Source organism: Stomoxys calcitrans, chromosome 5, assembly GCF_963082655.1.
Source record: "Stomoxys calcitrans chromosome 5, idStoCalc2.1, whole genome shotgun sequence".
NCBI classification, from domain to species: domain Eukaryota; kingdom Metazoa; phylum Arthropoda; class Insecta; order Diptera; family Muscidae; genus Stomoxys; species Stomoxys calcitrans.
In genome coordinates this window covers 12,308,603-12,333,808 of record NC_081556.1, presented here as the reverse complement: position 1 = coordinate 12,333,808, position 25,206 = coordinate 12,308,603, and the positions used below count along the sequence as shown (strand labels likewise).

The 25,206-nt window shown below is 35.9% G+C and overlaps 2 protein-coding genes across 23 annotated transcripts in view; both read right to left on the bottom strand.

The window, feature by feature from the left end:
* The window catches only part of LOC106083424 (patronin), a 49,276-nt gene extending 45,230 nt beyond the window's left edge, over window positions 1-4,046 (bottom strand). For 13 of the 16 annotated variants that reach the window (XM_013246397.2, XM_013246402.2, XM_013246408.2 and 10 more), the window contains exon 1: window positions 2,235-4,045. In XM_013246397.2, coding sequence (XP_013101851.2) covers window positions 2,235-2,261 — 27 coding nt within the window. In that variant the 5' untranslated portion in view covers window positions 2,262-4,045. Of the gene's footprint in view, window positions 1-2,234 lie in introns of all 16 variants that reach the window. The other 3 variants (XM_013246396.2, XM_013246406.2, XM_013246399.2) reach the window with 1 other exon arrangement.
* A 6,571-nt stretch (window positions 4,047-10,617) lies between these two features.
* LOC106083434 (transcription factor collier) overlaps window positions 10,618-25,206 on the bottom strand; it is a 120,087-nt gene continuing 105,498 nt past the window's right edge. The window contains exons 6-12 of one of the 7 annotated variants that reach the window (XM_059369509.1): window positions 18,199-18,280; window positions 17,949-18,129; window positions 15,284-15,565; window positions 15,076-15,220; window positions 12,133-12,407; window positions 11,428-11,737; window positions 11,111-11,197 (exon numbers count right to left, since the gene is read on the bottom strand). In XM_059369509.1, coding sequence (XP_059225492.1) covers window positions 11,589-11,737; window positions 12,133-12,407; window positions 15,076-15,220; window positions 15,284-15,565; window positions 17,949-18,129; window positions 18,199-18,280 — 1,114 coding nt within the window. In that variant the 3' untranslated portion in view covers window positions 11,111-11,197; window positions 11,428-11,588. Of the gene's footprint in view, window positions 11,198-11,427; window positions 11,738-12,132; window positions 12,408-15,075; window positions 15,221-15,283; window positions 15,566-17,948; window positions 18,130-18,198; window positions 18,281-25,206 lie in introns of all 7 variants that reach the window. The other 6 variants (XM_059369510.1, XM_059369512.1, XM_059369511.1 and 3 more) reach the window with 6 other exon arrangements.

Here is a 25,206-nt window from a genome sequence, read left to right as displayed (position 1 = left end):
TGTATTTTTTATTTTAGAATGAAAATTTCATTTTAGAATTGTAAAAAAAAAAATAAAAAACCACCCTGGTTTTATTCCTGGCCAAATGTTGCTCTTCATCCGCAAATCTGCGGTTGCAGCAAAAACATCATAAGAACAAAAAGGGCCTCTATTATGATTGTATTGCTGTCGTTACCTTAAAGAATCTCACTCATTGAGTCTGGCATCAAGTCCTTGTCTGATGAAAAACAAGCCGAAAGACAAAAGGTGGCTAGTAACGATTTTGAAGAAGCAGTGACAACTTCGAGAACGTGAATACTATAGAGATTCTCCTGTATACGTGAAAGAGATCGATTTTAGTTTCTCATTTCACTAAACACTGATTCTTGCTATTACAGGCTTCTAATGCGATATAATTTGTTAAACGATAAGATCTGAACCAGGCCGATTTTCAATATCGATAGTGCCATCGATATTTTGCCAGTTCTGGTATCTACATGCGGCATATATTCGAATTGTAGCAACGTACTATCACACACACAGACTTATCTACAAAAGTCGCACACTTTTAAGTTAAAAGTTCTCTCAGGCAGCAGTATGATATTTATAAGTAAAAAAACTTGAAGAGAGGCGAGTGAAAAAAATTAACCGGTCGACGTTGCAGACGCATTATTACAGATGTGAAGCAGTCCTTGGCCAGGAATGATTATGGATCGATAGCGGTACTAAACCAGACTGCTGGACTGGGGATTGTTAACTTAATGGCGCTCGTGAAAAAAGCTTTTGTTAAAATTTCATCTGTCAAATTGAGCATATTCGAAACAGCAAAAACGGTTTCAGTGTAGAACAACTCAATAAAAAAATTTGTTTAATAGATTAAACAAATTTACATTAAACTGAAAAATATAAGATTTTTAAAAATTTCCACACGCTTTTGTTGCCATTCATGTATTTGAGTATGCTTTTTAAAAATGTCCACACGTTTATATATTTATCACAAAATTTCAATCACATCCGTGAATATGACATTTACGTTCAATCCCAATGACAACAAATGTAAAATCAGCTGATCGCTTGAAACATCATTAAACACATTCGCAGAGTTTGCAAAACCCAAGCTTTTTTTTGGCAAAACACTAGTCGCGAAGCTCCCGAATTGGAGAACCCTTTGCAAACTAACATCATAATAACTACTGCATAAAAATATGGGATTGTAACTGAGCAAACAACATACGACATATACATGTGGTGTGTGAGAGGAAAACAATGTAAATGGTGCGGGGTGGCCAGTGTGCCATGCCAATAGCCAAACAAACTGAAATGATGACGACAATGTCGCTCTCGTAGTAGAGTACTAGTCGATCTACTTGAATGAAACCGATGACGATTGACATGCCACTCGATTGGAATTAGGTGTTGCTGGAGGCCCTGGCTGGGGGCGTGGGAGTGGAGCAGAGATGGAGAAAAAGCAATTTGCGGGTTGGGCGGACATGTGGCATGTGGCGTAAGCTCATAGCGGACAACCACATTAGCAATAATAATAACAATAATACATTTCTATGCTCACTTCATAATTTAAATCAAACATTTATCGTCTTTTATCTTCTTTTTTCCTTCATACGCTGTCATCGTCATCAATGCTGTCGTCGTCGTCGTTGTAGCTGTTGTCGTTATTATCGGCAACGTCGTCGCATATTCTAAAAATTCTGCCAATAATAAATAACAACAAAAACAACAAGTCTTCAAAAGAAAAAAAAAAAAAGCGAACGCAACAAAAAGTTGACACTACTCTTTTGGCAAAATAGATGTAGGCGAATGACACCATACCAGAAACAACAACAGCAAAAACAACAATTCTAAATAATAAGAAAGAAAAAAAATAACACCAACAATCTTCTGGGCTTAATGTTTATTCGCTGGGTCGACTGTCCGTCCAACCGTCCGTCTGACGGTCGGTATGTGTTCAAGACAGACTTACTCATTAACATTGAAATATTTTATTTAAAGTATTAAAACATTCCATGTTTGTATGCCTGAGAAATGGATTGATGAATGAACGAATGAATGAAATGTATGGGACGAATGTGAGAAGTGTGTTGGAGTGGCAAAGGGGGTGTTATGTGAAATAATTCCAAATGTGTCTTCCGAATTTTTTTCGGGTCGTTTGTTTGCTCGTTTCATTTGGAAGTATCTCTGCTCGTTTAGTTGGTTCAATGAGTGCTCATTGAAAATATGACATCAAAATGTAGGCATACCTGACGTATTTCTTGAGTCTCGTCCATTGTGCGATGAGATTTTGTGTAATATTTTTGTCGTTCACAACACAACGGCACACAAATAGACAAAAATTTTTCAATTCAACTCTGTGGCAGCGACGTTGGCAGATGGACTGCGACGTCTCAGGGCTGGCCCCAAAGAGAAGAGACCAGTTGTGACTAGTGATGATGGTGGCGGCGGCGGTAGCAGCAGTGTGCAAACAACAGCAGGCAGTCGGCAAGCAAGCAATTCACGGCAGCCGACTATGAAGTCAGAGGAGTGTAGTGTTTTTCTTTTTCTTGTTGTTTTTACGGTTTAGCCTCCTCCACCTCCTTCCACACTAGCAACAATATTGCTGCTTCTCCTCACCTCCTTGCTTGCTTCTTATACTTGGCTTGTTCGTTATGTAGCTCCGGCAGGCAGCAGCTAGCTATCTATGCACTACACACAACACACAGGGGCAGCAGGCGTTTCCACATAGAAGTAAAAAATTGGAATATTTTTGGTATCGTGATGTTGTGGTGTTTTACTTCTTTCTTTCCGCTTACTTTCACCGTGACACCATGAAAATTTTCGCGATGCAGGTTGTCTATGGGTCTGTTGGCAGTCTCGATCGTTCGGTGGTCGTCGGTCGGTCGGTTTGACGTCTTCTCTGTTGCTGCTGGTTGGACAAATGTTGTTTCTATTGCTTCCACACACAACCCTATACTGTTGTTCTTCTTCTTCTTCTTGTATGTAAGGTGCAGCCCGGAATGGATGGATGGAGGCGATGCATGCAAGATATCTTTAGTCTCCAATCGAAGTTAATTTTTTCTGTCTAAATATGATGATGTTGTTGTTGCTGGCCGATTGTTGCTGCTGCACATAACGAACCATACAACACTTGTATATTGGACCAACCACACACGACACCGCCAAAGAAGTTCAGTGTCCACCACCGACCATTACACAGAAAAATAACTGCACTTTAAATGATGGAACAGCAACATTTTCTTATTTCTCTGTTTTTCTTCTTCAAACAATATCCAATCCAACTGTGTAGTGTGGTGTAGTAGTAGCACAAAACGAAAGAAAATCTCGAGAAGCAAAAAATGATTCACTCTCATACAACATTGACTGACTGGTGGCCTGCTGCGGTGGGCGTCGTGCAGCCGAGGAGTACTGTTGGTGTGCAGCAGCGTCGACGTCGTCTCCGTCGCACCGTTATCGTCAGCTGTTTACAATTTATAAATTTTCTGCCTATCCCCGAATGATTTAAAACACATTTATTTCATTTTTCACTTTTCACGCACTCTAATAATGCAGGCGACAACTTTTGGCAAACACCTTTTTGCAAATTTCGTCTGAGACCACTTGCTACAATGCAAAAAATTAACACAATTCTACAATTCTTTTATATTGGGGTATTTTTTTTCTTTTGATATTCGTGACAGCAGCAGCAGTCTCGAATCTGTGGAATCTGCATTAGCCACCACACTGTTTTATTCTCTCTCACCAACAAAAACTTCACTTGCTATGACATAGCAAATTTCTTCTCTTTCTCGCTCACTCTCTTCTTTTCGATTTTCTTCTTTGACTTTTTTTTTGATTCCTTTAATTTAGCAATGATTTCATAGGGCCAATTCGTTGATGTTCGCTTTAATTTTTATGCGTATTTTACTTTTTTCTCATATTTAACTTTATGCTTCGATAGTTTTTCATTGTTTTTGTCTAATTAGTATGTTAATTTGTGTGTATTTAACGTTTTGTGAGTGCGAATTGAAAACTTGAAGACCCCGTAGTTTCAGTAATGTTAAATGTCTATTTTAATATTTTAACTAAAATCTATGACTGTACGATACGTACTGCATGTGGTGGTGCGTTACCATTGTTGATAAATCCATTTCTAAATGCTTGGTTACTCTTTTGGGAACGTATTGTAAATGTATCATAAAGGCCTGGTTATACTCTACCGAATAAACGTACCGAATGAACAATGGAAGACGAGAAGAAGAAAAACAACCCCCAACAATGAACAACCATCACAAAACACCACTTGAAATCACGTCATAATTTTTAATTTTATTAAGTATGTTTTACCAATGAAATGGTTTACCATGGGGTACACTCGACAGGGTAGTGTGACTGGCCCAATAACAAAAATGAATACCATTTGTCAGTGTACCGTTTATCAGCAAGTAGCCTAATTCATTGTCTGTTAGAACGAAACAACAATAGTTCTAAGTTTGTTTAAAGTAATCGATAACCCAAATAATACATCCCAATGTAATCGAAAATAAGAAGACTCAATAAAAACAATTACTACTACTATTTATCAATATACCATTCACCAGCATACCTTGACTTGTTTGTTGCAAATTAAATAGATTGAGGCCGTTCTCGACGAAAGTGGAATGTACAAATATATAAATAGATTTTACATGCAAATTAAAGCTCGATTACAAAGATATAGCCTTATGTGTGTGTCAGACATGTCTCTCATGCTTCATATAGAGCTGGCAAAATATCGATGGCATTATCGATATTTTATTTTTTGTCTGAATATCGATTGATATTTTTCCATCGATACTATCGGAAAAGTTAATTTTTTTGCAAAATTGAGAAAAATAAACGATCCGACACGGATTGTTTACACATTGCGCCCATAGAACGCTCAGTTTTCATCCGATTAGGCTAAATTTGTGTACAATAATTTCTCGCTTGACTTTCATCTGAGACCGAGGTCTCACATCTTCTTTCTCTCTCTAGAGTACCACAATGGCCCAAATTGGTCTCCGAGTGAACTCACCTTTGTTGGGCAACCCATTCAACCTAACCTAAATTTTATTTAATTTGGTTTTATTCAGTCTGTGTCTTGATATTGCTTTTGTATAAATCGATCTCCTGATTTTTACTGAGGATGCACTTAAGAGGCGACGTCATGCTAACTGTTGAGTACACTTTTTCTTATTTTTGTTTTGATTTTGCAATATATCTCTAAATGTCAAATGCTTGTTAACACAGATTTAATTTTTTCTAAGATCTTAAAACGGCGATTTATTTGATCCGACTTTCTACACATAAGCAATATTACAGTGTCATAATGATGACTATTTATCCTCAAAACACACATGAAGAAAAGAAGAAGTGAATCCAGGTCTATTTCTAAAACCACTTTGAGATATGCATTCACCACATTTGCCAATCAAGGTAATTTTGTTATGGGTAAATTTTTGTTGTTGTGCTAATGACCTCTTAATTGTAACAAGATTTTTATTTCTAATATTCGTTTGAAATATTGGTAAGAGCAAATTATCGATAGTATCGACACCATCGATATTTATTATTAAAAATATCGAATGTTGCGATTATCGATAGTTTGCCAGCTCGAGTTTCACAGCATGTGGTTCGTGGCATTGCTAAATCAAACTACTGACTAATTGTCACAAAGGGCAACATTAGAAAATGTCCACGCTGGTTTTATCGTACAAACAGTCGTTAGTATTTTGGATTCCGTGGTTTGTGGCAATAATAAAAAAAACAAATTCCATAGTATGCCGGGTTGCCAAAGCAATAACTGGAGCAGAAATTATTACGAGGGCGGTCCCAAAAGTAACGGTCTTAACAAATAAAACTCAAAAACGAAGCTTTCTCATCATTAAATATTTCGTCAATATACGATTTATAGTATTTCTACCTGTTACCTCAGTTATATTTATTTATTTCTGAAATTTTGTGTAAATATCCAAAAATTTTCCAACTTCTCAAAAATGAAAATGCCTTATTTTGGGTTTATTATTTTTTTTTTTAATTATGCTTTTAATATTAAAGTTTTTTTTTTACATTTCTTAGAATCAATAAATGAACTAAATCCGTAGATATGTATGTCTTTATATGTTTTGTTTTTATATTTTTAATATTTTACAAATGATGTTTTGCCTTAGTTTCTTACTAATTTGTTTTTTATGATTTTTTTTTATAATTAAAAATTAAAACTATAAAAAAGCTTATATATATAATTATTTTAATATATTTTTGTATATGTATAGGGTAGAAGAATAAATAATCTCACTTTGTCTGTAGAGATAAATTAAGAAGAACACGATAATAATATAAAAATAATAAAAATTTTTTAACAACAAATACATATTTTTCAAATATATTGTGTGTGTGAGAGAGTGTTTTGGGGCTTTTACACTTATGTTTTTTTATATATATATAACAGTTTCAATTGATTTATATATTATCTAAATATACGAGAGATGTGTGGTGAGGGAAAAGGAAGGTTGGTTTTGTATATATCGTTAGCGTATATGAATTTTGGATTTGTTTTGTAGTATTTTAGAAAATTCATTTTGTTTACTATGTTATTTTTGCTTTTTGTTTCTTATTTAAAGATGAAAGAAATTTTGTTTTGTTCATTTTCTTTAATCATGAAATGTTTGAATTTTAACGATATGTATGTGGGGTAAACTTTCATATTTATGTAGATACCATTTAAGTTAGTCAGAGGTTGGGTGATTTTCTTAAAAATTTTAAGCAGATTTGGGTTGTAAGTCTATTTTATAAAAAAAAAAAATGATTAAAAAATAATTCAAAAAATATATTAAAAACAATAACCACCAAGTTATGCGTATAGAAAATTTTGTCAAAATGTCAATTTCATGAACATTTTTAAAAATCTCTTAGTAAATCTTGATAGCGAAAAAATTATTTAAAAAAAATCATAAAAAAAACTCAACTTGACCAAATTTAAATTTTTTACAAAAAGTTTTTGTGCTTTCCATTTAGGTTTTTTTCTTGTTTTTGTTAAATTTGCCTACTTATTGGTAATAACATTTGAAAAGTTTTATTTGTTTATCCAAGAAGATAGTTATTTTATTTGTGGTTTTATAAAAAATCGGTTTTTCTTTTTCTGCTTTAATTGTAATATTGTGTTAAGTTTTAAATGTGAATTTCATTGGGTTTTTTTTTATGATATTTTTGTAGCATTACTATTATAAATATAATAAAAATTGGTTTCATCATAACTCGTATACATTAAATTTTGTTTTTCTTTCTGGGGGTTTGGTAATTCTGGTTTTATATCGTTTTTCTTTGTTATAGATATTTTGATTCTTATTCATTTGTTGTTGAGATATTTCACTTTTATGATATTCTTTAGATAATGCAAAAGGGGAGGGTGATAAGCAGGATTCACTCAACAAGGTTAAGCCAAGCTATCGGCCGACAGAGGGAGTGAGAAATTAACTCCCAAATGTTTAGAGGGACAACACACAAAAGAATTTTGTGTGCGTGTGTGTGAACGTGTGTAGAAAGTGTACATACATGATCAGAGAATATGCGAGAAAGAAGATAACAACAAAGAGGAGGCAAACAAAAATCTTAATACCGTCAACTCTGGTCGAATGTTAACACCTGTTCGCGTGAGACCTCCAAAGATTTTACGAATTTTACAAGATGTACAAACTGCTTGGTCTTCTTTACTAATAAACCCACATTTTAAGTCCTAAAATGTGTGAAACTGCCAATTTTTATTTGCGGTATGATGTTTACATTTTTACCATGATTTGCGGATGTGCACCTGGAATGTCCGCACTCTCTCTTTAGAGAAGGTGCCGTTTATGCGCTGGCGGATGCATTAGAGAAGTACAAGGCAGATATTACCGCCTTACAGAAAGTGAGATGGACTGGGAATGGCGTCACAATAACACCAAACGATGACGAATTATACTATAGCTGCCATAACATGAGGTATGAACTTGGCTGCGGATTTGTGGTCAGTAGTACACTGAAACACCTTGTCTCAAGCTTTACTCATAAAAAAAGGCAAATTGTTCAACATCAGCCTTATTTGTGCCCATGCCCCGAGGGAAGACAAGGACAAGCAGACCAAGGATATTTTCTACGAGCGCCTAAAGAGACAATATGACCGCTGCACCGACCATGATATTAAAATCTTTCTGGGAAATTATCCACGAGATAATGTCCGATAATGGTTTGAGGCTGATAGATTTCGCCGAGGCAAAAAACATGGTAATTATTAGCACCAGATTTTAACATAAAAATGTTAGGCAAGGGACATGGCTGTCACCAGATCAAAACACGAGGAACCAAATTGATCACGTTGTGATAGATGAAAGGCATTCATCCAGCGTGTAAGATGTACGATCGATCCGTAGAGCGAATATAGATTCGGATCATTAACTTGTTGCAGCAAAGGTTCGCAGCCGTTTGAACATGGCGAGGAAAGTACGATCGGACACTGCACGGAAGCTGGACATACTGGGCATACTTCACTCGACTGACCCAACTGCTTGATGAAAGCACTCCCTGTTCCGATGATATAATGGCGCAGTGGCAGACCATTGCCCACTTCATGGAAAATGCCGCGAAATCCATACTTGGGTTACGTCCAAGAGTGTCGGAATGCAGATAGAATGGTGAGGATATGGAAAGAACATTTTACCCAACTGCTAGAGGCCAACGTTGACAGCGAAGAGCATACCGCAGAACCAATCCCTGATGATGGTATAGAATGTTTACCTCCTGGTCAAAATAAGGTCCAAGTAGCAGTGACCCGAATGAAGAACAACAAGGCAGCAGGAGCCGACGGGTTATCCGCTGAACTATTTAAGACCGGAGGCGACACGCTGATAAGGCGTATGCATAATCTTGTCTGCGCAATCTGGCTAGAAGAACGCATACCCGATGATTGGAAGCTCAGCATACAATGTTCCGTACACATGAATGGAGACAAGACGGAATGTGCCAACTACAGAGGAATAAGTCTCCTCCCCAACGGATACAAGATACTCTCAAACGTACTGTGTGAAAGACCAAAACCTAAATTCAATGAGATAATTGGGCCCTATTAATACGGCTTTAGAACTGGTAAATCTACCCTAGATCAGATTTCCACACTGATCCTACCATCTCTTTGTAGACTACAAAGCTGCTTTCGATACCCCTTTACGTTCAATGGTATTTTAAGCCATGTCTGAGTTTGACATCCCTGCAAAATTAATAAGACTCTATTTAAGTCAAATAAATAGTAAAAGAGAGTAAAGTCTGTGATTACTCTCGTGTACGCGAACAGACCTAATGAGAAATTCATTCAATTTTCAGGCTTGTATTTGTTTGGCAACTGACTGTACCTTATTGACATACCTTGGTGTTGATATAGCTGCTATGAAGACCGATTAATCGATATGCCTACTTTAGCACAAGTTATGGCCCGTTTACATGGCACATCAGAGGTATGGTCATTGTAATAGTATTGGTGAAAACAAGTATGCATCACATCAGGATTCACTAATAGAAGGTTAAGTCATTTACAAAATCATAAAGTTGATAGGCCCCATGAACATCATTAAGATAGTCAAAATTTGTCTATTGTGAATGTTAAAAAATGTCAGTAAAAAATTTTTCTCTTACAAAATTCAGTATATTGCATTGTTTTTTCTTTTCATTTCACATATTTTCCAATTACAAGCCGAAGTTTTTCAATTTATTGAATGGCTTAACCTTGTTGAGTGAATCCTGGCATCACATGTAGACATTTTTCATGGCAGAAAAATTAAAATCAATTGGTTTTTTTTTTGATGTATGGCGCCTACCGATTACCGTTTACGAAGAAAAGTGTAATCATTAATTGACAGATATTGAAAAACACGTTCTGTGCCACATAAAGTTATAAAACGAGATGTAAAGTATGAAAAATTAAATAATGTTGAGTTTACATGGCACATCAGATGTATGGTCATTGTAATAGTATTGGTGAAAACAAAGGTGTATGCGTCACATGTACACACAACCATCAGTCATTTGATTTTTATCGATGACTGACGTCTATCGATTATTGTTTACAAAGAAATGTGTAATCATTAATTGACAGATATTGAAAATCCCGTTCTGTAACATTTAAGGTTAAGAAATGAGAAGTAAAGTACAAACAATTAAATAATATTGAAGAAAAGAAAAAATCTATGTACCGTTTTTGGCAAAACTTGTAAACAACACATATACACGATGAGTACAAACATGATGTGCCGTCTAAAAGGGCCATAAAACCAAAGAAAAGACAAAATCGATGTACCGTTTTTGGCAAAAGTTGTAACCAACACACGATGAGTACGATCATGATGTGCCATCTAAAAGGGCCATAAGTCACATTTTTCATTCGATATCACTGAAAGTGAAATGGTTTAAGAATTATATTTGCTATGTTTTATTTTAGTAATATATAGGGCAAATCAAAAAAATTTTGCACTGACATTTTATCCAGAACATCTGATTTACACTGGAAAGGACTAAAATAAAACACCGCAATTATATTTCTTGACACCCATGGTGGTTCGATTGGACAGCTGTCCATGTTTTTCGAGGTTTGACATCTGAGGCTTATGAAATACATATTTCTCACTTAGATTTCTCAAGTTAGAAGCAGTGAGTATTTTTTATACAATAAGGTAGTACATATTGTTCACAATTTTCAAGTTTTACTGCCAAAAGCAAAAAGTTTTTGCCATTTTATTCGTTCACCATATCTTCGTAATCAGCTGTTTTTGTGTCTTTATAAAATCAGCTGATATCGATGAGTTGGCGAATGAGTCAGGGGCAAAAAGTTAGTGGTTTTGGCAGTAGATAACTACCAATTGTTTCACTGTTAGATTATTTTAATTAAGGAATTACTTAAATTCTTTCCTTTTTTCGGAGAAGTTAGGTTATATTGCACATTTCCATTGGTTTGAAGTAGTTTTCAGTTTGGCGGGAGCTTGTAGGAATTTAAACAACTCTTGATAGACTTCCTTTTTGCCATCCTTAGTCGAAAAGACACCACAGAACTCCAGGGGATGCTTGAAGACCCAGCCTTCGTTTTAGTAGTAATATTATTTAGATGAAGTCACCAGTTGTGAGCTGCTGTAGCCTTGGGTATTGCAGGTGGGCAAGGTGAAGGGATTAAAACTTAAGCTGCTTACTCCTGCAAAGAGTTGAAGAAAAGAAAAAGGAAAATTAAAAATAGTTTTAATAAAATTTTTTTAAATATCAATGCCATTGCTTTAATAAAAAAAAGGAAAACTAAAATTAAAAAAAAATAATAATAAAAACATTTTAAACTAATTTTAAATATTCTTATCTTTAAATTAAAGCAAAATTAAAAGAAACAAAAAAACAAAATCTTAAATAAAAGTTAACAGGAAATCATAGTACCTAGGAGTCTTTTTTTAGAGTGTTTAAGTGTTGTTGTTGTTGCATTTGGAGGAGAATATACAAAAAGCTTCGCTCCTGGTTCGCCCCTTATTGCTGGGGCTACATCTTCCCAATGTTTGTCTTTACGGCTTTAGCATCTTCCTATCCTTAGGCCACACTGCTTAAACGGCTGCTGTAGCTGCTGATACTGTGGAATTATGCCAAGGCTGGTGGGGATGATGGTAATGATGCGGATGGGTATGATGATGTTGGACCAGGGCTTGATGCCAGGTGCTGGACACTGTTGAAATTAATGGCGAAAAGGCACTAGCTGAGCATTGGTTTTTCAGTTTGGTTTTTTTTTTATTTTTTTTTTTGAAAACATTTTTAGAAGGGGTTTTTGTTGGTATGTTTTGCAATGATTTTTTTTTGAGTGTTAAATTAAAAAGTAATAAAAAAAGCAATAAAAATAATATTAAAACTTATATAAAGCTAATGAAAGTCAAAAATATTTTAAAGTCAAAAAAAAAAAAAAATTTAATTTCTTTTTAAAGATTTTTATATAAAAAATTAACTTTAAAACTAAAAATCCTGTTTTCTTTTGTTTCGATTTCCAAAAATAAACATACAACAACAAAAACATACTTGAAAAGGATTCTTTTTTTTTTGTATTTTGTTTCTAAATTCGTTTTTCTCTAAAACTCTACTTTAATTGTCTCTACTAACTTGAGGTGGAATTGAAGACACTGCCCGGGGAAGTTGACAACGTACCCATATTGGTGGTGGCTCCATAACCATTTGAACCAGCCGTTGTTGTGGCTCCATACGAACCGCCCGAACTGTGGGGCGTTGATGCACTGCTGCAGTAACCGCCTCGTGGACTAACACTGCTCGATTGTGTGCGTTGATAATCATCTTCGGTCCATTGACCCGAACCATCCTGTACACTAACTGCCAATTGGCCGGCATATGAATTGAAACCGGTGGAACCGCCAGGGGATCTAAAATGAGAAAGAATAATATAAATAAAAAATTATAATTATAAATATAGATGAAAAAAAAATGTCATAGTGCATACGAAAAATAAAAATCTCAGAAAATTTTTTAAAAATTTGAAACTTGGAAATTTACGCAAAAATATGGGCTTCAAATAACAGTTATTTGAAAGAAAAATACGAAACTGTCATTAAAATCTAGGAACCAGTGAATTTGGAGAACTCCCGAACCTTTAATCTTTCAGGGCTGATCGGGACTATATTAAGTACAATATAGTCCCGATCAGCCCTATACAGGATTTGTATACGAATACATTATGCAAATGTGAGTCAGAGTCCGAGGTTATGCCCAATCCTTAAACACCCCAAGCTATATCGAAAACGTAGGTAAAAATACGAAACTGTCATTAAAATCAAGGAATCAAGCAACTGGGGGAATGCCCCAACCTAAAATTTTTCACAGCTGATCGAGACTATATGGTACTTAAATAAAGGCTATACAGGATTAGAAGAGTCCGAGTAGAACTGGCAAAATATCGATGGCACTTTCGATGCTATCGATATTATATTTTTTGTCTGAATATCGATTATTTCTTTTTTCCATCGATACTACACTGAAAAAAAAGTTGGTCCAAAATTTAAAATTTTTTCTTGATTCGTAGGATTTTGGCAATGAAAACGAGCCAAAAATCAAAACTTTAAAAAAAGATGCTACCCTTATATTTAATTTCCTTTTTACTATCGGTCATGAGCATCTATTCCAATTTTTGATTGCTGATTGATTCTTATTTGACTACATAGATGACTGTCCAATGATTATTTTTTTTGTTAAATTATTTTTTGTCTACTTTGCATCTTAAATTAAAACAAGTAAAACCGTGCTAAGATCGTCCGGGCCGAATAATGGGAACCCACCACCACGGATTCTGCTAAAAATTTTGATCAAAATAAATTTAATTATGCCCTTCATAATTTCATTCTTCATACAAACTCTTGTCAAACGAGAAAAAATTAAAGCTTCTAGGAATCGAACAAGGATGATCGAGAGACTGCTTTACATGGGAGCTATATCAGGTTATAGACTGATTTGGAGCGTAGTTGGCAAAGTTGTTGGAAGTCATAACAGAAAACTACATGCTCAATTTCAGCCAAATCGGACAAAAAATGCGGCTTGTAAGGACTCCAGAAGTCAAATCGGGAGATCGGTTTATATGAGAGCTATATCAGGTTCTCGACCGATTTGGAGCGTAGTTGGCAAAGTTGTTGGAACGGAACACTACGTCTAAAATTTCAGCCAAATCGGACAAAAATTGCTGCTTCCAGGGGCTCAAGAAGTCAAATCGGGAGATTGGTTTATATGGGAGCTATATCTAAATCTGAACCGGTGTTGCCAATTTGCAATCCCCAACGACCTACATCAATATTAAGTAACTGTGCAAAATTTCAAGCGGCTAGCTTTACGCGTTCGACCGCTATTGTGATTTCGAATTTTTATAGGAAATCTGCCGTCAGGATTGCCATGATATGTGTTTCACAAACAAGTGTGGCCACTTTCAGATATACCTCTATTGTGAATGGTAAAATAAAATTAAACCAATGATTTATACAATTGCGTGCGTAAATCTCAATAGACTTAATTTGACTGTTATGTCTGCACTGATAGAAAAATGACGGTACTTTGCCAATACCGCCTGGTATTATTTTGTTCTCGTCATTGGCAAAATGTTTTAATGTCATTTGATATCAATTCAATACCAGACAAAGGAAGCTTTTAAGAATTAACGGCGTCACATTTGTAATCTTGTCATCGCGCTAGAAGTGCTGTTGAGCTTTGTACTTAAAATATTGAGGACATTATAAAATATTTGTTAAACAAATACACTGATGGAAAAAGGGCGGTGCTTTGCCAATGCCATTTGGTATTATTTTATTCACGTTATTGGCAAATATTTTTAATACCATTTGGTATTAATTTGGTACCAGACGAAGGAGGCTATTAAAAATTAATGGCGTCACATTTGTATTCTTTTCATCGCGGCAAAATTGTTGTTTAGCTTGGTACTTACATTAGGGGGTGGAATATTCAAAAACGATTTGGTATAGAACCTATTGCGGTTTTAAATATTTCACCCATACCATGCGGTATTGATTTCCTACCATACGGTGTTGCTTTACTAGTAATACCGTATGGTACTGAAATGAGTCCGTTCGGCATCGACTTTTCTCTGGGTGTGCCCATGTTTTGCAAATCTTAGTTTTAACATTTACAAATATTTAAAATTTTTTCCTCGTATTGTTTTGACACGTTGGCAAACCAAAAGACTTGTACTGGGAACTTTTTTGCGTTTTATTTATCTGCAATATCTAGGCTTGCCAACAGGGCAAGCCAGGTTGTCTTTAGGTTATAAACCACGATTTCTGCAGAAGCTGTGACAAAGTGGAGAAAATTTGCAGACTATAACCTCTTTAATCACGATTAGGATGTAGTTCCCTTCAAAAATTGTCGACTACTTTAGACAATTTTAGCTCTTTATAGCGACAGACCATAACCATTCCTGGTAATCGAACCTGCGATCCACTTAATCTTTTTTTATGAAAGCCCCATTTTGACAGAATTTTTTGTTTACCAAAAAAAACCCTATTTTCAAATTGAAGTCTCCGCAAAAAAACTCACCTTGGCATTGAATATAAAGCCTCTACCAGATCAGCTGCCCTCTTTAAGATAATTTCCTTCTGTAACTTTTCGGGATCTCCAGGATGGCGGGGTATTAATTTCTGCAGACGCTGGAAACCATAGTCAATGGTAGGTTCATTTAAAGCTAAAAAACAGCAAATTTTTTTTAACAAAAATGTTTTCCCAATTTAATTTTTAAAATACTTACAGACATAAACAAAACGTCCCGGTGAGCCCTTACAAAACTGTTTACTTTTGTAGGATAAGGTAACCTCTACAACACCGGGTATATGACGTGGCGGGGTCTGTACACGTATAGCATGTGATGTTATCAGTTCACTCCATACCAGCATGGTGCCGAACACCACCTGGAGGCCATCGAAGAAATTATCACCCACTATGATGACGGTGGCGCCTCCAGTAGTCCAGCCTTCACTGGGCGAAATGGCTTTAATGCAGGGTGTGGCCACTGGCAGAGGTGGATAGAGACCTATAATTTGCAAAGAAAATGAAAGGAGAAAAGGTTCAATTAAAATGGAGAATTATGGATTGAGGTGGAAAAATTAAAAAAAAAATGTATATTTAATATGGGGGGAGTATGCCAATTTAATGAAATAAAAAATAAAAAATATTTGTTGCATATCTAGTCCTTTTGAGAAAAAAAATTGAAATTGCTTTAAAGTTTGCTAAAGATTTCTGATTCTTAAGCAATTCTAATAGTGGGTATCCCCCTTTGCATCTAATTAATTAGGTGGCTACCTACATGACATAACTACCAGATAGTGTACTGTAGACAACTGAGTACAATTTTTTCTCGCGATGTGAACTATCTATAAACGAGTTTTGGTTGTGTGTGTATTATAGCTAAGAACCATACTACACACAAACAATGAAAAATGGCGCGAACTAGTAACATACACAAAATCACAGCTGCACTAATCACTGATTTTGCACTCAATATTTTGTTGTTGGGCAGCTGCCACTACCTGTAAATGAATATATCTTGGCTAGTTACGAAAAAAATGTTTGTGATCATTTGGAACAAAATTTGATTTTTCTTTGTATTTCGGTTGACATCGTCCAACCGTTATCAAGGTTAACAATTAAAGAAAGCTTAAGACAAAAATTAATTTAAAGTAATATTTGTTTTTATTCGTATGCCTAAATAAAGGTTAGACAAGGTCAATCGAAGCATTGGAGTAAAAAAAAATTAATTTTTTAAAAAATTCTCATTTAAATAAAATGAAAAAACAAAATAAAATTTTTAGCAATAGTTTTGTTTAGCCTTGCTGACGGTTAGACGAGATCAGCCAAAATCTTGAAATAAAAAACTAATGTTAAAAAGTTCAACTTATTGGAATAAAAAAAAAAATTCAAAATTTGATTTTCTAGAAAATGTTGTCAAAATTTGACTTAGAATAGAAAATTTAGGTAGAATTTAAATTTTATAGAAAAATTGGTAGAAAAATTGTGTTTCACAGAAAAATTTTTGATGAAAAAATGTTTAATAAAAAAATGTATAAACTTTTCACAAAGCCGTTAAATTATATTTTAAAACATTTCCTTTGAACAAAAATTTTACAATTCTGCATTGTGCCAGCTGAAGGGCATGTTTTTTTGCCTTTTAGGGCGAAGATCATCACAATTTCCATTTGCTTCTCTTGTTGTTTTTCTTTGTACTATCGATATTTCGATTAACATTGTCTAACTGTCATCAAGGCTTATAATAAAAAAATGCGAAGGGCAAAAATCAATTTTTAGTATTTTTTTTGGGCTTGACAACCGTTTTTTTTGGTCAGTTGAAATATTTTTATACATGCAATATTTGGGTTGGCAATGTCCGCTTATCATCAAGGCTAATATACAATTAAACAAAAGTCAAAAAAGAAAAATCAGTTTTTTAGTAACATTTTTGTTTAGCCTTGATAACGGTTAGACAAGGTCAACCGAAATATCGGAATAAAAGAATTTCAAAATTTAAAAATTGTTCATACAAAATTTTCTTATATGTTGTTTAAAATTATTTTATATTTGTCTAAACGATTTTCTATTACTTGTTAAGACCCCATTAAACTATCTATGCCATAATTTGTCGCTTAATAAAAATTATAGTTTAAGTTAAAATCCAGGATTCACCTAGCAAGGTTAAGCGAAGTGATCAACCGACATACAATTTTTTGAATTTTCGATGTGAAATAAAAAAAAATAATGCGTAGATGTCTAATATGCTGAGTTTTGTAAGAGAAACAAATTTTAACTGACATTTGTTAACATTCACAATAGGCAGATGTTGACAATCTTAATCATATTCATGGGGCCTATTCACTTTATGTTTTTTTAAGTGACCTAGCCTGAATCCTGACATACGATTTTTTTGAATTTTCGATGTGAAATAAATAGAAAAAAATAATGCGTAGATGTGCTGAGTTTTGTAAGAGAAAGAAATTTTTACTGACATTTGTTAACATTCACAATAGGCAGATTTTGACAATCTTAATGATATTCATGGGGCCTATTCACTTTATGATTTTCTAAGTGACCTAACCTGAATCCTGGTTAATATCTAGGATTTTCTAAAGTGCTTTAAAAATTCGTTTTCTTTAAATTGAGTTTTTTTACAAAATACTTGAAACCAAACCAAAATTATCCGAAGGCTTTTCTTTCCTCGTGAAGCCTACTTTAAGTGCCCTACACATCATTTCTAATATAACAAAAACTGAAGTTAACCTTCCTTCCTTCCTTCACCTAAAATTCGGGCTTTTTAAACACCCTAAGGAATCAATTTTCATCAAATAGAGTTCTTGATGCTCTTTTTATCAATAAAAAATGAAAAACCAAAACAAAAAAGTTTAATGAAATTTTGATGTACAGACCATCATAGGTACTGTCAGGCGCTAGGGGATGTCCCGTTATGGACAGGGAGGGATTGCCTGTACCTTCCGTGGTGTCCAGACGTTTGGCACGCCGACCATGTTTAGAGTTATTGTGTACAAACATATTATCCGATATGGCCAGCAAGGGGCCCTCCACGCTCACTTGGGTGGATATGACAACCTAAGGGGAAGAAAATTTAATTAAAATAAAAAAATATCTAAAATAAATTCAAACTCAGCAAAGGCTTACCTGAAACCTTCTCATATCTCTGGGATTGCCAGCATTTTTCAAGCAATTCTGATTGCATTTTAAAAAGAATTTCAAAAAGAAACTGTAAAGAGAGCGAAGGAAGAAACAAATGATAATAATTAGTATCTTTTAAAATAAATAGTTTTGTCAAAAATTGTCTCTTAAACGTGTCATAATATTCCGTTTTTATGTAAATGTCCCTTTGGTTTTTTTTTGTTACACAGTCAAAGTCATAAAAATATGACACCAAAGTGTTGATAGTACTTTGTGTTGTATTTTTTCAATTTATGTTTTCTTTCTTAGAAATCTTTAAAATTTATTGCCTTAAAATGGAAATGTTGAACCGCGATTTCAAAATTTATCTTTTACTTTCATAGGAGTGTGGAGGGAAAATACTTAAAACTTCTTTTACATGTATGACTCGGAATTATAATCAAATTTGTTGTATTCAATGTTAAGTTAGTTTGGTATTCAAATTTCAAAAATTCTATTCCTTCAACAACACCCTGCCATTGTAATCTGATATGGAAACACTTAAATAGGGTAGACGAAAGCATCATCAGCTATTCTCATGCAAGTCCTTTTACATATCCTTGCTATCAGTCGTTGTATGGCCTTGTATGAAGGCAACAACTGTTCATATCTGTTTTTTTTTCTGTTCGTTTCCCTGGATATCCTCCAGGGATGAAGGGTTCTCTTTGGTGTTTTATAATCTGATTGTCGTTGTTGTTTTTTTTTTTGCTCTAATGAAATCATTGGGAATTTTGTGTAAAGATTTGGATTTTGGTTGGTTGTTCATACTTAAGGGCAATTAGTTGGAAAATATGTCATTTATGAAGGGTTACACTTGACCTCAAAGGATTTTAGTCAGAGTTGAGCTTGATTTAATATTAGAAGAAAAATTTTAATCTATCTAAGTTGATCCTACAAAGTCCGCCTTTTTATAAATTTGCCTCCCCGTTTATCTGTCGAAAGCATGCTAACTAGTGAACGAAAGCTGATCCAGTGATGTCCATTGGTACGAGTGTCTGTCTACCCGCCCAAGTAACTGTCTGTATGTCGGTCCATCCTTCGAAAGCATTCCATCTTCTGAACGAAAGCTGAGTTAGCGATATCCATCGGTTTTTCTGTCTGTCTGTCCCTCTATCGGGCCGTTTTCATGTCTCTCTCTCTCTGTATGTTGAACCATTTGTCGATCTGTCTGTATTTTGGTCCGTCCGTCTGTCTCTTCAGTCCTGCCGTCCAAATGTCTGTCTTTTCGGTTATGCCGTCCAAATGTATGTCTGCATGTTGGTCCGTTCATCCATCCGTCTTTCTAAAGCATCCCATTTCTCGAAAGAAAGCTGAACCAGAGATAGCCGTCGGTCCTTTTGTCTGTATATCCTTCAGTCTTTGCGTCCGTCTGGCAGTGTGTCTTTCTGTCCGTATGTTGGTTTATCCGTCTGTCTTTCGAAAGCATAATATCTACCCAACGAATGCTGATTCAGATATGTCCGTCCATCTATCCGTCAGTTTGTCTATCCTTCTTTCGAAAGCATGCAATCTCCCGAATGAAAGCCGATTCAGCAATGTCCGTCTGTCTGTATGTCTGTGGATCAGTTTTTTCGTTAGTGTGTTCTTCTGTCTGTCAGCTCGTTGGCATGTCGGCATATTAGTCCGTCCATGTGTCTGTTTGTTGGTCTGTCCGTTTGCATGTCGGCATATTAGTCCGTCCATCTGTCTGTTTGTTGGTCTTTCCTTCTGTCTTCTATCGAACGAAAGCTAATCCAGCGATATCCGTCGGTGCGTCGCCCTTTGTCTGTCTGTCTATATGTTGGTCCATCCATCTATTTGTATGTTGGTCTCCCCGTCTGTTTTGGATAGCTTGCTATTTACCGAATGAAATATGATCCAGCCATGTCCATGAAATATGATGTCGGCTAAGTTAGGTTGAAAAGAAGATGCGGATATTATTCCGCTCCATGCCACTATATGTCCGTGCACCTGTCTGTTTGTCTGTCTCTTTCGAAAGCATGCTCCATGCCACTGTATGTCCGTGCACCTGTCTGTTTGTCTGTCTCTTTCGAAAGCATGCTATCTACCCAACGAAAGCAGATCCAGCCATGTCCGTCTGTCCATCCATATTTCGATCCATTTGTCTATATGTCCGTCGGTTAATCCGCTCCATGCTACTATGGACATAGGATGCCACCGTAGTTTAGCATGTCCGCCAATGACGCTGAACGCCTGGGTTCGATTCCTGGCGAGACTATCAGAAAAAATTTCCAACGGTGGTATTCCCCTCCCAATGCTGGCAACATTTGTAAGATTCCATGCCATGTAAAACTTCTCTACAAAGAGGTGTCGCACTGCGGCACGCCGTTTGGACTCATTGAGCTTAAAACTTGAATCGGACTGCACTCATTGATATGTGAGAAGTTTGCCCCTGTTGCCTAGTGGAATATTCATGGGCAAAATTTGCAATTTTCCACTATGGACATACACCTGTCTGTATGTCCGCCCATCTGTTTTTTTGTCTGTCTCGTTCGAAAGCAGTCTGTTTACCGAACAAAAGCTGATCTAGCGATGTCCGTTTGTTTGTCTATCCGTCTTTCTATAACATTCAATCTCCCGAATGAAAGCTAATTCAGCAAAATTCGTTGGTTCGTCCTCCTGTCTGCCTTTTTCACCGTTTGTGTGTCCTTCTGTCTGTTTGTCCATTCATCTGCCTGCATGTCGCTCCGTCCGCCTTTGGAAAATATACCAAACAATGCTATCCCACTCCGAAAATTAAAGCTATTTAACGGCCAAGGGTTTTATAAAGGCGATTTTGTGGCACTTATTACGGCCAAATGGCTGAAAGAATTTGAACGAAATTGGTATCAATCGAAAGATATTTTTCCAGAGAAGTGGCGAATATATATAAAAATTAGTTTTCCTTAAAGAAAATCGGTGAAACTGAGGAATTATTTTTCAATAAAAGAAGAAGAAGCATAAACACAGTTTTTTCTAGACCATTCGTTATGGGTGTGAATGCAAAGCCATATGTGGGAGTATTAGTGCTGAGAGTAAGAGAAACAAATGATGGGAGAGAAATAGCTTCACTATTTAGGTGAGGGTGATGTGGGGGTGTGATGTGCGTGGCCCTACTTGGCATGTGGTCAATTCTTGAATGCTCGGCTTTGTAGTGCTGGCCATTAGCATTTTTCGTTGTTGTTTGTGTTTATAGTTGTGCGAACCAGCACAGCAAGACAACAAATTTATAACCACAGTTCATGTGTCAGTAGATGGGTTTAATAAAAACGAATTTGTGGTTCATATCACGGCCAAACCGGTGAATGTATTTTAATAAATTGACATCAATCGAATGATATTTTTCCAGAGAAGCGACGAATATATATGAAAGTTAAATTTCCTTAAAGAAAATCCATGAAAATGAGGAATAAATTTACAATAAGAGAAGAAGAAGTCAGAACACAGCAAATTGTTGTTGCTTTTTACATAAGTATCCGTTGAGTGAATGCAAAGCCATAGGTGGGAGTATTAGGGTTGAGAATGCGAGAGGGGACTGGTGTGTGCGAGAGAATGAGTAGGCGAAAAGAGATCAATATTATGGTTGCGGGTGTGTGGTGGTGTGATTCGTGTGACTCTAATTGTTGTTCTTTGGCATGAAGGTTAGTCAGTAGCCTATGGACAATGACGTTTGTGGTTTAGTATGTTGACAACGGTTAAATACAACTTTGGCAATGCACTTATTTAAACATTGAACTTAAGATTAAAAGGAGTCAAAGTAATGAATTGTGTTGCCACACTATGCACTTAATGAATGAAATAATTGGCGGAGAGTTAAAGCAAGTAAAGGAAAAAGTGTGCAGTATTTTTGCTTATATTATGCGATGGGCCCCATATGATTTAAGGTAAAAAATCTATCGGCCTTATTAACAAAGCTTTATGAAGTCCTAAAATGGTTTTTTTTGACAGTTCTAAAGGGTGATTTTTTTGAGGTTAGGATTTTCATGCATTAGTATTTGACAGATCACGTGGTATTTCAGACATGGTGTCAAAGAGAAAGATGCTCAGTATGCTTTGACATTTCATAATGAATAGACTTACTAACGAGCAACGCTTGCAAATCATTGAATTTTATTACCAAAATCAGTGTTCGGTTCGAAATGTGTTCAAATTTTGACAAATTTTGTTCAGCGATGAGGCTCATTTCTGGTTGAATGGCTACGTAAATAAGCAAAATTGCCGCATTTGGAGTGAAGAGCAACCAGAAGCCGTTCAAGAACTGCCCATGCATCCCGAAAAATGCACTGTTTGGTGTGGTTTGTACGCTGGGCAACGTTACGGTGAATGAACACATTTCGAACCGAACACTGATTTTGGTAATAAAATTCAATGATTTGCAAGCGTTGCTCGTTAGTAAGTCTATTCATGATGAAATGTCAAAGCATACTGAGCATCTTTCTCTTTGACACCATGTCTGAAATCCCACGTGATCTGTCAAATACTAATGCATGAAAATCCTAACCTCAAAAAAATCACCCTTTATTAAGGAAATCTGTCAAAACAGTTATTTCAAATTTACATTAGGTTTTGTGAATAAGGCCGAATATATTTTTGTATGTTTCTATTTTCAAATAGAGTTAAGGTGGAGTTGTATTTTTCAGGTAGTTTAAAATGACCATGTGATGAAAATAGTGTACTTTATACTTCAATATCAAAAGGGGGTTTGTGTGAGGGATTGCCCTACCACTGAAAACCCCCAAGCGGCATGTAGCGCGATCTGGTAATATGGGGTCTCGAATGGTAGGCAGAACGAATCTGACACACAAACATGACGTCAAGTGTTTTGGTTATCCTTTTGCCATAAACCACTTATCATCACATTAAGGGTTTTATATGTAGAGTACGAACCTTACTTTGAAATATGGATTCAACTTTCAGAGAGTTTTACCCCAAAAGGCGCCAACGGACATGTAGGCTTACCATGACAATATGGTGCTCAAATTCAAGGTATTTGAGAATAGAGTAGGAATTTGACATTGAAATTTTGGGCCAACAATCTCAAGGGCTTTCAAATCTGCTCGAAAGGACATGTTGCCGATATAACAAAATCTGTGTCTAAATGAAAGGGTTTTAGGAGTAGAGTTCCTACATAACATTCAGACATTTAACAAGTGGCTGAGAGTCCCATTAACCTCAATAATGGAAATATGATATTCAAATGAAGGGTATATGGCTATAGGGTAAACATTTTTTCTGTCCACATGTGGACAGTTAGTATGGTAAGCACCTGAAATTGTTATATAAAGCAAAGTTTCTGGTGCTCGCCCCTCCTTCAATTTTCACCAAACGGACATATTACCTGATAAAAAACAAAATGGGGCATAAATTAAAGATAAGGGGTACGAATACTACAAATAATGAATGAACATGAACAACATTTTGGGCCTGTGTGGCTACACAATCTTAACTTTTTGAAATATACGCTACATTCAACCCAATGGTATTAGCAAGGTGTGTATGCCAACAATGTGGAGTATATATTTGAAGTCAAGATGCACCCATGAGACCTAGAAGTTGGCCTAGTGTTAGGTTAGGTTGAAAAAAGGGTGGAGATATTAGTCCCCCATGCCACAACGGACATACACCTAAGTCAGTAATCGGTTCGTTGTACGCTCTAAATACTAAAACGTAACCTCGGTAAAGAAAATCTAAGTTAGCATTTCCGTGCTACTTACGAAATCCCAATTTGGTTTCCTTACCACACCCCTAACTCGGTTCATGTCTAAGATTGAGTCCCCACCTAAGTGCTGGTGTCTGTTTGCCTCAAAAGCCGGACTATGGCATAGGAAATGCTGCAACGTCTATTGGTATTACTTGCCGCACCTATTCTGCATAAGTGAGCTCTAAGGCCTATGTGCCCTGTTACGATACCGAAAGCTATACTGACCTCCTGCTTGCTTCCTTTCAGGATTATAGAATAATTTTATGTTGGGTCATTCTGGAAGTGACTTGTGCGGATGGAAAAGGTAATTTTCGTTTTTCTCGGAAACGACTTAAACGACTTAAACGACTTAACCGATTTCCCCATAGGGAACCCGTGGTCACCCGTGGGAGTGGCGATAAAATGCCCCCCTGACGTTGTCCTGTGCTACCTTCTCCCCTATATTTATGTTATGTGAACTTATTCAACTGTTCCTTAGCATACTGATGCAGATCGGTAGAAAATGTTAGTGGACTGAATCGGCCCAGTTTTCAATATATTGGGTTGCCCAAAAAGTAATTGCGAATTTTTCATATAGTCGGCGTTGACAAATTTTTTCACAGCTTGTGACTCTGTAATTGCATACTTTCTTCTGTCAGTTATCAGCTGTTACTTTTAGCTTGCTTTAGAAAAAAAAGTGTAAAAAAAGAATATTTGATTAAAGTTCATTCTAAGTTTTATTAAAAATGCATTTACTTTCTTTTAAAAAATCCGCAATTACTTTTTGGGCAACCAAATAGCTCCCATATAACTTACCGATTGGCTTTTCTTTTCTTTTGCGATTTGGATAAAAGTTGGGATGTTGATTTCTGTATTGATTTCCTACATGCTTGCCAACAATGTCCTGATATAGCTTCCAATTTGATTTCTTGATTCCTTTTACCAATATCCCCTTTTTCTCAACACATGCAACTCAAGCCCAGCTTTTTATTTTTTCAAAGTGTCCTCTTTAAACCTACAAAACTTCACCAAACTAACATTGATGGTCATCATCGTCAGCTTCTCTATGGCTAAAACTTTTCCATTGCCAACTCTTATTGCCGGCAGTACCTGGCATTGTTCTTCTGTCTTATTTTCTACGTATGCGGAACGTAAGCATTTCCCACGTACGCGTAAAGTTAAATGGGTTTGCATTCATTTTTTTTCTACTGTTTGGCGGGGGCCTTTAGCTGCGTCTACTACTAACTGGCGGCTTGGCTGGCCAAATAAATCGAACAGATGTTTGCCTAAGGGCAATTAGTTATTTACACTGCCCT